This window comes from Scomber japonicus, chromosome 22 (genome assembly GCF_027409825.1).
Source record: "Scomber japonicus isolate fScoJap1 chromosome 22, fScoJap1.pri, whole genome shotgun sequence".
NCBI lineage: Eukaryota > Metazoa > Chordata > Actinopteri > Scombriformes > Scombridae > Scomber > Scomber japonicus.
The window spans coordinates 10282380-10294446 of NC_070599.1; the positions used below are offsets into that span (position 1 = coordinate 10282380).

At 40.4% G+C, this 12067-nt stretch overlaps 2 protein-coding genes and 2 non-coding genes across 4 annotated transcripts in view; 3 read left to right on the forward strand and 1 right to left on the reverse strand.

Moving 5' to 3' along the window:
- ppp1r14bb (protein phosphatase 1, regulatory (inhibitor) subunit 14Bb) overlaps window positions 1–12067 on the forward strand; it is a 244621-nt gene that overhangs the window by 42472 nt on the left and 190082 nt on the right. The window lies entirely within an intron of this gene.
- The window catches only part of prox3 (prospero homeobox 3), an 11140-nt gene continuing 1632 nt past the window's right edge, over window positions 2560–12067 (reverse strand). Inside the window, exons 2-7 of the mRNA XM_053342933.1 lie at window positions 11193–11285; window positions 8637–10488; window positions 8386–8500; window positions 6295–6407; window positions 5634–5739; window positions 2560–3506 (exon numbers count right to left, since the gene is read on the reverse strand). Coding sequence (XP_053198908.1) covers window positions 3333–3506; window positions 5634–5739; window positions 6295–6407; window positions 8386–8500; window positions 8637–10486 — 2358 coding nt within the window. The 5' untranslated portion in view covers window positions 10487–10488; window positions 11193–11285 and the 3' untranslated portion in view covers window positions 2560–3332. The remainder of the gene's footprint in view (window positions 3507–5633; window positions 5740–6294; window positions 6408–8385; window positions 8501–8636; window positions 10489–11192; window positions 11286–12067) is intronic.
- On the forward strand, window positions 4809–4882 carry trnai-aau (transfer RNA isoleucine (anticodon AAU)). The gene has a single exon. It is a non-coding gene; the product is annotated as a tRNA-Ile (tRNA).
- Window positions 7532–7605, forward strand: trnai-aau (transfer RNA isoleucine (anticodon AAU)). The gene has a single exon. It is a non-coding gene; the product is annotated as a tRNA-Ile (tRNA).

Here is a 12067-nt window from a genome sequence, read left to right on the forward strand (position 1 = left end):
AGAGGGTGGTTTCAGTTGATAACCCCGAAAGATAAACTAACAGCTGTGAGAAGCGGCGGGAAGGGAATAGATGGTGTAAAGTTAACACTAAAGGCGATGCTCATCAGGAGAAATATGAACTGCAAACGTCATATTTCTTTAAAAGTAGAGAAACAGATTATCAGGTTGAGCTACTTGACGATCTAAAGGCATGCCATTTTAGTGCTGGCCAATGTGTGTGCATGTGTGTGTGTGTGTGTTGGATGGCTGCAAATGGGACTTCCTTCCCAGAATGCTTAATCAAACCTTGTGACTTATGCCATATGACCATGCTATTTTGATATATGTAACACAATTTTCAAGTCTGTTAAAATCTCTTCTGAGGAGGAAATGGTTTTATTCAGTCCTGATACACACTCTGGGAATGTGTTTCATCATTCCATTTTAGATAGATTTTAATTTAATTTCAATAAAAATAAATTGGTATTAAAACGTTTTTATGATATAATAAAAACTTCTACTACATTTCCCTTCAGGACTAGTAAGTAAGCCTCAGTAGAGAAATTAGGCAAAAAATAAAGTTTTTTGGTAACATAGGGTTATGGCTGGATGGATGGATGGATGCAGATTTAACAGGATGGACTGATACATCAACCAGAGCTGAATTTAACCGTTGAGAGGTGTACATTATATGAAAACTGTGAGGAATAAAACTGTAGTTGCTTAGTTCAATTCTGACACCAACAGCTGTATTAGATTTTTTTTAAGGGGGAAGGAATGAATTAGTGCCTGGACGTTGTTGTAGATCTCTATTTTTTACAGAATATAATCAAATAAATAACAAATAAATATATGCACGAAATGTTAGAAAATGTTGTAGCTTCTGACTGCTGCTGTGAGTAAGTGCAACCTCATCATGTCTTAACATAACTAAAACTAACACAGAGAGTCTTTGTCTTGACTTAAACTGATCCAATGTGACAAACTTGGTTAAAAAAAAAGAAAAAAGGAGTTCTTTCTCTCCTGACCACTATGGTGTGGATAAATTGTTGGCATACCAGAGAAACTGTGTGTGTGTGTGTGTGTGTGTGTGTGGCGCTGTCTCAGGTGGTTAGTCCTCCGCTGAGCCTCTTACAGAGCCATCATCCACATATTACAGGCAGTGAGAATGTGCGTGAGTTTGTGTGGTAGTGTTGTTAGATTAAAGGCTTAAAGTATGATGGCATTAGTGTTGGCTACTGGAACGTGAACGCCAGAGAGAGAGCGAGAGAGAGAGTGTGTGTGTGTGTGTGCGTGTGTGTGTGTGCAGTGTTAGATGTATTCAGACCCAACAACTCAAGCCTGTTATCACTTTAATTCACTGATAAGTTTAAACATCAAAATTCACCAAAGTTTGAATGAGGCACAGATCTAAAGAATACAATATGTACAATATAAAAGAGAGACCAATAAAAGCAATGAGAGAAACGTAAGCAATTACAATACAAAATGCCAATATAGGAAACATGCACTTGAAAACACGTCACAATTAATTTACTTATGGGCTCAGTTTCACAGACACAGTTGTGATTTAAGCCATCTGGAGCATTTTCATGAACAGAAACCCGAGTTTCCTCTAGATAAAATACTGCATGTCATGATTTAGATAAATGCAGTCCTGATCAGCTTAGAATGAAAATTGCCTCAATATGCTTGGGAAACAAATGTAGACATATAGTAATTGTTCAACCGGCCTATTTAGTTTAGCATCACATTAAAGGAATTCAAAAAGATAAGTAAATATTTCATCAACAAGAGTACATCAAGGAAACAACCAAACATTAATTTTTACTATTTTAAAATTCAATACAGTGTCCCATTTTAATTACATTTTTGATTACTTTGTGCCATCATGTACAAAAAGCTCCATAATAATTTAATATTAAACAGAGCCATGGATATACAAGCAAAACAAATCCACTGAGTGAAACCACAGTCCAGGTATTTCTCTAAAATAAGGGCAACATCATTCATTACATTGTATAATCATTCATTAGCATTGAATGTCATATATATTCTTGAACAAGCCCAATTTTTAGTAATGGACACAAAAACAAGTCAAACACGGTTTAAAGAGCCTGGTGTTCTGGGGGGAAAACATCTGGAAAACATCTTCACAGCCATGCAGAAACATCTGTATGTGAACTGTAAAAGCTGTGAGGTGTACTGAACAAAAAAAGGGCATTTTTGACCCTCCACACACACAAAGCATCGCACGAATCCATTTTAATTAAGAGCTAGCAAACCACAATTACAACTTGATTTTCTGACAAGTCTTTGTGGGGCAGAAGTCTGAATGAAAGCAGCATTCAGAGTTTCCGTGTGATTGTAAGGTGACGTTTGTGCAAGATTGTTAATGATTACACAGCAATATTTGTGGTTTTTCCTTTAATAAAAGAAAATGGTACATGAAGTAGCTGAGATTATATTTGGATCCTGACCTGGCTGGACTGTGTGTGTACTATGTGTTACATCTTTTACACTGATGTATTTTGACACTGATACTATGAAATAAAACAGGAAATAGTATGGAAAGTTGGTTATCATCTCTCTGAGTTGGAGCACTGCCGTCTGCTGAAAGAGATATAATACAGACCCAGAGAAACGTGGACTGTGTGTAAGCTCTGGACTCCTTGTCTGAATGTTCATTATTTGCTTGGTGCTTGTGCAGCACTCATGCTGAGTAAACAGTTGTCAGTAGTACATTTGATTACTTGTAGGTACTGAGGACTGCTGGGGAATGTATATGATGTTTTCATGTTGAATGATTGATGAGTGGAATTTAAACAACATATCTGAAACAGTAAGTATCCCATCAGTCCATTCAAGCTCTGTATCTGAAGCAGTACTTGTTCTCATCAAGGTTTTTATCAGAGCTCTGTAGCAGCACTGTGATTTCACAGGTCAGCGTACTGGGGAAGAATGTGTCGAAAGAGAATTCCTGCTCTGTCCATCTTTATTCAATGGTATGGTCACGTTCTTCGATAAGTGGAGTCACAAGACTCTTATCTTAGCACTGAGTGTGTCAGTCCACTATTGACCCTGTGTGTGCGTATGTGTGTGTGTGTGTGTGTCTATTTAAGCATGTACATGTCTTCCCCTAAACACTATGTCAAACAAAATCCTTTTAGTTTCCTAAATTATCTTTTTTTTTCCTCCAAGTGAATGAATTATGAATCAACTGAACTGTAGAGTCAGAGGTCCTCAGAGCAGTTCTCAGAGTCTGTTATGGTATATGTTTGTATATGCTCTTCAGTAAGATTGTATTTGTGCATGCATTTGTGTATATGTACCAGATGAAAGTGGTTTGGAAGTCAGCCGACAGGACAGCCAGGCAGTCTGAAGGCATCTGGTACAGGACTATCAAGTTTACAGATGATTTTATATATCCCTTTCTTCCAGCAGGGGTCGCTGTCTCTCCCAGTCCAAATGGCCGAGTAAAACTCCCTCAGAGCGATGTCTGACACCTCGATAAACCTCTCTGGGACCTGCAGACAGAAATCTGAATGTCAAAGGATGAAATACTTGCAGGTCTACAGAATTAAGTCCTTAAAATTACAGACACATTTGGAAATGGGCTCCAAAGTTTCCAAACCCAGGTAAAAAGTTGGAAATTGTGTCCCAACAAGCAACATATATGATCCATAAGTCATATGACCAACAACCAGTTAAAATCCTAACTGTAACTAGTAATTTTATCTTTCATCTTATACTGAAATGTTTTTGTTAAAAGAAACTGTCATTATAATAAGAGAATTGCATGTGTGTATGTGATAGGTAGTAGCTCAACTTATCTGTATTTATTTGCTACTCAATTACTATTGATGAGATTTTGCATTTTTAATGAGATTTCTTCTTCTGCTTGAGGTTTCTTCCTGTTAAAGGGGACTTTTCCCTTGCTGCTGTCACCAAGTGCTTTTTGGGTCTCTGTAAATTCAATTAAAGAGTCTAGACCTGTTCTATGTGAAAAGTGCCTTCAAATAACTTTTGTTTTGATTTGGCGTTATATAAATAAAATTGAATTGAATTTATTGAGCAGTGTCAGATTTTATAGCCTCAGTGGGAAGCGCATGTTATAAGTGTATAACTGTATAACTGTAACTCCCCACTTCCCTCTCACACTGAGGTTTTTCTTTCTTTAGCCTGAATAAACCTGAAGGAATCAGCCTACAAAAGTGATTTGATCAGAATATGTTCACAGATTCAAAGAGTTAACAAAAACAACTGGCCTCATAATTAATGTAGACTAATTTATCATTTCATGAAAGGGTTCTCTTATTTGAATACGGTCTTCTACATTGTACTCTAGTGACAGCAGCAGCTTATGTTCGGTTATTAATTATTTAAGGCAACTTGGCATCGCTTCAAAATACACTATGAGCTTACTGTGTCATCAAGTCAGGTCCTCGGCATTTTTACCTTCTAGTAAAGTCAAATTGAGTCTCAGAGACTGTCCTGAATTTCTTCATCAAAATAATTAAAACTAACTGTCATATAAACAAAGAAACTACATTATTGTCTTCATGTCGCTGAATGTGTATCCGATATTACGGTAGTACGTTATCAACAAGGCCAGTTAGGTCAGTAAGACTTCACAACGTATCATATGGAAACAAAATGAACTAAACAACACTGATAATGAAAGAAAGAAGAATGAAAAGATGGTCAGTAAATAGCCACACATTGTAAACTGAATTACAATGGACACGTGTCAGTTAAAATACTGATACAGGTCCAGGAGTCCCCTGATAAACAGCTGAGATTGTGTAACTGGTAAAAGGGTTATTTATGGCCGGTTAGCTCAGTTGGTTAGAGCGTGGTGCTAATAACGCCAAGGTCGCGGGTTCGATCCCCGTACGGGCCAACTAAGTTTTGAGCTGTGTTAGAACAACAAGGCTATTATCAGAGCACCCATTAAATCAGACTTTCTCAAAATGTCTAAGAATATGTATTTAAAGAACATGAACTGTATTTGAAAGGTTTCAGCTTACACTCACATAACACAACAATGTCATCTCTTCCTTTACATACTATCCTCACAGTAACAGCATCTACATCTTTACACATGCAAGTGCATATAATGATTAAAAAGCAATAAAACTGATGTCTAGCATCTCCATCTTATTGGTATCACAGTAACCAGAGCATTGTCCTGACATCAGCTCATCAGCTATTTCACATGGTGAAAATAAAACAGCTCTCTATCTAACAGAGCACAGGTCATCCTGCACTGGACAAACCAAGGCCATGTCATCACACAGAGTAGGTACAGTTTTACATTTACATCCTATTTGCATATTATTGTATATATTAAACATTATTGATGATAAAATATACATGTAACCTTGGGATGCTCCTGTGCTTACAAAAAACGACTCAGACATTTTGCCAATAAAAAAAACATGAGCCTATTAGAATCAAGGTTCCCAGTCTGTATAAAAATGAAAGCATCATGTTTCCACTGCGCTATAGCACATACACAATACATATACTATACAGCACTATAAGGCATTGAAGGAGACTGTATACAGTTACACAACTAGCAAACTGAAAGCTATAGCTCGAGTTCAAAACAGACTACTACTACTACTACTGCAAATACACACACTCCTTACCTGGTAGACGTTACTTTTATTATAGTGCATGTTCAGTATGCGATAAAGCTCTGTATCTCGACCCACTCGCAGCTGGCTCTCTCTGCCCAGACGAGGTGGACCATCCCTGGGTCACACAGACAAACAAAAAGATTCATTTAAGTTCAACTACTGCGAAGGGCCTGCTGTTAATAGTATTTATTTGCAGTATTTATTTTAAATGAATACTTCATCTCCTGAACATTTTGTGAACTTGTGTGATTGTCCAGTAAGAATTACAGGAGTGTTTGTATCACACCCAATAGTCCAGAGGTTGCATAATTCATACTCTGGGGGCAATTTTTGACCATTTAGAATTAGAATTAAACTTAATACATGTTGTGAAACTAACCCAGTGTGAGACAAAAGTAGTATTGGTAGTAATAAATAGATCCAATAATTGCAAGAAAATATGTAATTTCTGTAAAAATGCTAGTGATATGAATTGTTTTAAAGTTACAAGCAGCTAATTTGATTATAGCAGAATTGAGAGGGAGAAAACTACAATGCTTCAAGCTGCTGCATATAATAGGAGAGCCTGGAAAATGGCACCAGTTATGTAATGATTTAGCAATTTGTAATTATTTCTGCAAATGACCAAATCAAATGAGGAAAACATGAACGAGCGAAAACCCAAACCAACCGGATGAGAGCCTCGCGGACAGCCTGTCGTGCAAATCGCTCCATCTGGATGTAGAAGAACTCTCTGAAGTTGCTGAACCATTTAATCATCTGGGAGGTCACACAGCGGTTAAACTAGACGATGGACAGGGAAGCAGCAGGACAGGAAGTGAGCAGGTGAGGACAGCGAGACAGTACAGCTTGTTATATTATTTAATTGAACATTTACTATGATTAACTTCAAAAAGAGCTTTTCCCAGTGTTTTACAGAAAGAGAGAAATTGTTTTGGTGAGTCATAATGGAACATTTTGTTTTTGACCCCTCAGTAATATTCGTGATAACTCATGTTTTTCTCTGGTTGTGGACTCCACCTTGAATTATGATTGTTTAAAAAGCAATACAAATATCAAAAATCAGTTTGTACCTTACAGGTAAAGACAAAAATAAATCACACAATACAGGCAGATATATCAAAAAACTACCAAAATATTTTAAACCCTACATTTTATATGACCAAAAATGTTCTTATGACATATTATTGTTGCTTATATTACTGACAGTTATCATTTATAATGATTTTTATTAAGTAGACTAAATTAAGTTCAGTGTTAAGAATTTACAGTCATATACAGTTATGTGTAGTTACTGCCATTTATAGGAAAGTGTTATTGTTTAGCTGTGTTCTGTGATACCAAAACTCTATAATTACTCTATTTAAGTAATCCTTTTTATAAAGTAACTTCATCCAGATCTATCGATAAAGATATACTGTATATATACATTACTCAAATATTTAGTGTGGGAGGGTAAAGTCAGAATTTCAGTGACTGTAAATAATATAGTTTCCCAAATCTTCACATGTGAACAAGATTAAAGCATCGTATCATATTGACAAACATTACTGGTAAACAGGGATTAACCCATCTACCAGTTCCTCAGTGAAAGGAATACAACTAAATCCCAAATCATCACTAATGTGATAAAAAAAACTAATCTCATAATCGATTGAGTGGCGATATGATCAAAAATGACTCGTTGGGTAGAGCACGGTGCTAATAACGTGAAGGTAGCGCATCACACATGCGCTGCATTACTTTGGAGGAACTATCTCTTGGACACGTGAGCGCACATCGCCGCGACCATGAAACTACTCAACACGTCTCATGCACTGACCGTCAACCATGAATAGAAAACAACTAATAACCCACATATCAAACCGATTGTCGCTAAAACAGTTGCCAGGTTACTCATAATACATGGCCGGTTAGCTCAGTTGGTTAGAGCGTGGTGCTAATAACGCCAAGGTCGCGGGTTCGATCCCCGTACGGGCCAACGTGCTTTTGACAGAGTATCAGGTGCCTGTAATCTACATCGTGCTATGCTTCACATCAAATACAATGCAGACACTACACACAGTAGCACCACATGACTGATAACACTACTTCCCAAACTGTCCAGTACATCAACACACTTCTGAAGTGTACTTCCACATTCAGAGAATTTATGCCACTCAAAACTTGTACCCAACTATATTAGACTCACTAAAACCTTCAATGCAGTTGATTTATAACAGATTCATTTTAATTGTGGCATTGCTACTTTTACTTAAGTGAAATACCTGAATAGTTCTTCCACCACTGAATGCCTCAGTAACCCACAAATAAATATTAATCCATTTAACTTGCATGAAATGAATGAACATTGAAAAGTGAATACCTGGGGATAAGCATGAGGAAGAGTTAGGACATGTAACGTGTGTATGTAAATACAGTACATTGTGCACAAAATTCAGTTCCCCCTCTACTGTATCTATGCGCTGCTTAGGACAGGAACTGTTATTGTCCAACTATAAAACATCCTGAGTTAGTGTATTTTCAGTAATACTTTCTATGATATAATTCCATCAAAATAATCCATAAAATATTAGTTTGAGCCATTTCATTCTGTAAAAAATAAACATAGGCTGATATATTGTTATCAGATTTTCATTATTCTCAAATCTTACTATCATTGTGTTCCTCAAATATCCAGTTTTTGTCCAGCTTTAGCCACAGACCCTTCCAAAAAGCAGCCAGTGCACATAACACGTCTATGGTAAAACATAAAACACACCTTGACATCAGGGAAGTACGTCTTGAGCGTGTTGGAGCTGGGATAGCGTGTGTAGAAGAACATGAGCTTGGCTTTCTTCAAATGGCAGGGAGACAAGCCCTCCTGGGTGTATACATGAGGCCAGTTAAGGTGATACACATTTTACACACACACACACACACACACACACACACACACCCACACACACACACACACACACACACAGACACACATTTCCCTCCCTCTTCCCGCCTTGCTGACAAAAGGATATTCCCCCAGCTGTCAGGTAGAGCTCTCCTCCGTCCATCCCTCCTCCTCTCATCCCACCGTCTCCTCTGATCCCCCTCTCCCTCTCCCTTCCTCCGTGAGCGTGGCGTGCAAGGGAGGGGTCCAGGTGACCAAGCAGAGGGAGTGGGGGGAATGACGGGTGAGACGGGAACTCCAAGAAGGGATCCGAGTTCAGATAGTCCTTGCGGGACGGAGGTAGGTGGGGGAGCTGAGGGTGGTGGAGAGAGCGAGAGAAGAGCTGCTGCATGGAGTAGTGGAGGAGCGGGAGAGGGAGAGGAGGAGGTGGAGGAGGGGGAGGTGCAGGGAAGGAGGATGAGGAGGAAGAAGAGGAGGATGAGGACGGGTGGAAGGAGGCGGAGGGGTCCTTGGATTGTGAAGCTGGAGGTAAGAGGGGAGGGTGAGAAAGAGGAGGGGGACGAGGCAGAGAGGGGTGATGCAGGGAGAGGTTCGGGTGAGAGGGGTTCAGGTGAGAAGGGAGAGGTGGGCCGAGGAGCGGGTGGGCCTTCCGTATGTCAGGTGACCTTTGAACAACCAACGGCATCGCCAGATCTGATTGTTCATTGCGATGCGACTGATCTGGAGGCAAGCTGCTTCCGTTGCTCATTTTCTGGAGCTGCTTCTCTCTTTCTCCATCGTGCCCTCCCATCTTTGCCTCCTTACCTCCCATCTTCTCCTCTCCTCTTCCTCTAGTTAACAGTCCCATCCACACCCCTCTCTCCCTCCCTCCATCGTTTCCCGTGTCCGACGGGAGGAAAGAGATGGCGGCGGGAGGAGAGGAAGGAGCGAAATCGGCGGTTTCGGTGTAAAGGCGGAGGACGCGGTCGATGACTCGAGCCACAGCGCTGCCCAGCTCCAGCTTCAGCGCCTGAGCAAACTTCTGCCCTCCCTCCTCGCCCTCGTCTTCTATCCCTCCATCCCAGTCTCCTCTCACCAGCCCGCCGCAATCCAACCACAACCCCACTCCCTCCATCACGCCCTCCAAGTGTAACCCTCCTCCTCTCCCTCTCTCCATCCTCCCCTCTCTATCTTTTTGCTGCTCTTCTCTTCGTTTGAGGTTGTGGAAGTTGTCAAAAGGGGAAGCGGAGAGAAGGGAGAAAGATTCCTTTTCCATCTCACCCCCATCAATGTCCTCTTCATCATATATCCCTTCTGCAATGTCCTCATCTTCTATTATCCCTACAGCTCCTTCTCCTCTGTTTCCATTTCCACTCCTCCTTTTCTTCTCCTCCTCTGTTATGTGCTTTTCCCCAAAAGCTCTCCAAACTTTCTCCTGTAGGGCCTGCAGTCTCTCCCTTGCCTCCTCCAGCTGCTCTTTCAGCTCCTCTCTCTCTCGTCTCCTCCCCTCTCTCCCTACCTCACGCTTCCTGCCTCCCTCATCTGTCTCCCCATCTCTCCGTCGGCTCTCAAGCTTCATCCTCTTGACTCTCAAGACGTCTTGACTCCACTCGGATGCAAGGGTGGCATCACTGTGCCTCTTCTTCACCCCCAACAAGCTGTCCTCTCCCTCCATCACTCCCTCATCTCCACCTTCCGTCCCTTGCTCCACCCGTCCGTCCCCCTCTCCTCCATCTTCATCCACATTTCTGTCCTCCTGGTGTCTGTGCATGGTGAGGTTTGTATTATGTGTGTGGAGTTGCCCTCCAATCCTCCTGGGGGCTCCACCTGGCTGGAGGAGGTGGTGGATGAGGGGAAAACCAGGGGGTCTGAAGGTCGGAGGTGGACGACCTGTACTTGGCTGAGGATGAACGCCAGACACGTCAGTGGAGCAGAGAGGGGGGGCAAAGGTGTGTATCTGGGGAGTAGAGTCATCAAAAAGATCTGTGGGGGAATCCATCACTGGAAAGAGAGAGAGAGAGCGAGAGAGAGAGAGAGCGAGAGAGAGAGAGAGAGAGAGAGAGAGAGAGAGAGAGAGTGATGACTATTGTTGCTGTTGCTGAAACTTGTGTTGTTTTACACATACAGCAGATAGAATATAGTGAAAACATCACGAACAATAAAAAACAAACAAACGTATATTCTCAATGCTTGATCCAAGGTCCTACATTTAAATACTATTAAAGGGTCAATGCATCCCAAAAAGAATAAAAGGGTTTTAACACTTAGTGGTATCAAGCCCTGCAGATAGTTTTAGTTTTATTTGCCCACGTGTTGTGATGTCCATCTCTGAGATTTCTACTGCCACCCCAATATGAATAGAACTGTGTTTGTCTCACAGATGTAAAAATTAGCTTTAAAAAGTCCCAAAAAGACAGACCCTGTTATTCTGAACACGTTTTGGAAACAGTATATACTAAAGAGTCTGTATATAAACTGTTGAGTTTTTTCTCTTATTGTATTATCCAGTAACATGCATTTGACTTTCCTTACTGCAAAATGTATTGGCTAGATGATATATATATTTGTAATTTGGGTAAGTGCCATGTTACCTATCACTTAAAGGAAAGATCAAATGATGTTTACCCCCAGCATTCATGACTAAACCATGCTGACAAATGAATAGATGCACATCATGATGTGCCTGGCACATGACTTCTGCTTACCTTGACAACAAAACAGGCCACCGGTCTGTAACAGGACACAGCCTCTTCCACTTTAATTGCGATAAGTATGAGCTGCACTGTCCTTGCATAGAACTGCAAAAATATAAAGATACTTTGTAAGAGTGTAGAAGAGAGTAAATAAAGGAAGATGAAGTAGAGTTAACTTCCTAAATAGTCCTAACAGCTGTTCAGAGGGTTGAAATTCTCCTCAATGGCTTATAATGTGTCATATGAGGAAACAGCTCTGACTAGGATTTGATGGAAGACATAGAGAAAGAGGGAGCCAACACGGGTCAACACGCTGGGGATCAGGCTATGTGCTGCTGGTACAGTGGGTTAACATCTGGCTCATGATCTTTGTCACATATCACCCGCCTCTCTTCATGCTATCTTTCCTGTTGCTCTCGAATGTTTGCCATCATGAGAAAGCACCAATGTCATAAAACATGAGAAAAATGGAAGGAGATAAATGGATTTGAACATGGATTTTGTCATAGGGCATAATAATAGAACGGTTCCTTTTAACTGGAGAAATATGTAGTTTGAATTTTTTTTAATTAATATTCTGCATGGCCTCTCCACAATACCTGGAAAAGCTTATAAAAGTAGAGAAAAGTGAACACTGGGCTTATGAATAACAGTACACTTTGCTATTTAATCAAGATCAAAAACACACATCCACATCCCTTTTTTCACTATGTAACCTCCTCTCCCTCCCAATGCCCCCTTCCCTTTTTTCCTTCCTCTCTATTCCTCTCTCATCCTCTTTTCCTCTCCTCTCTCTGTTATCAGTTCAGGCAGCTTGTTAAGCACTGTTTGATCAGAGTGTTTACCGTCAAACACACTCTCACACACACATACAGATTCACACAAAA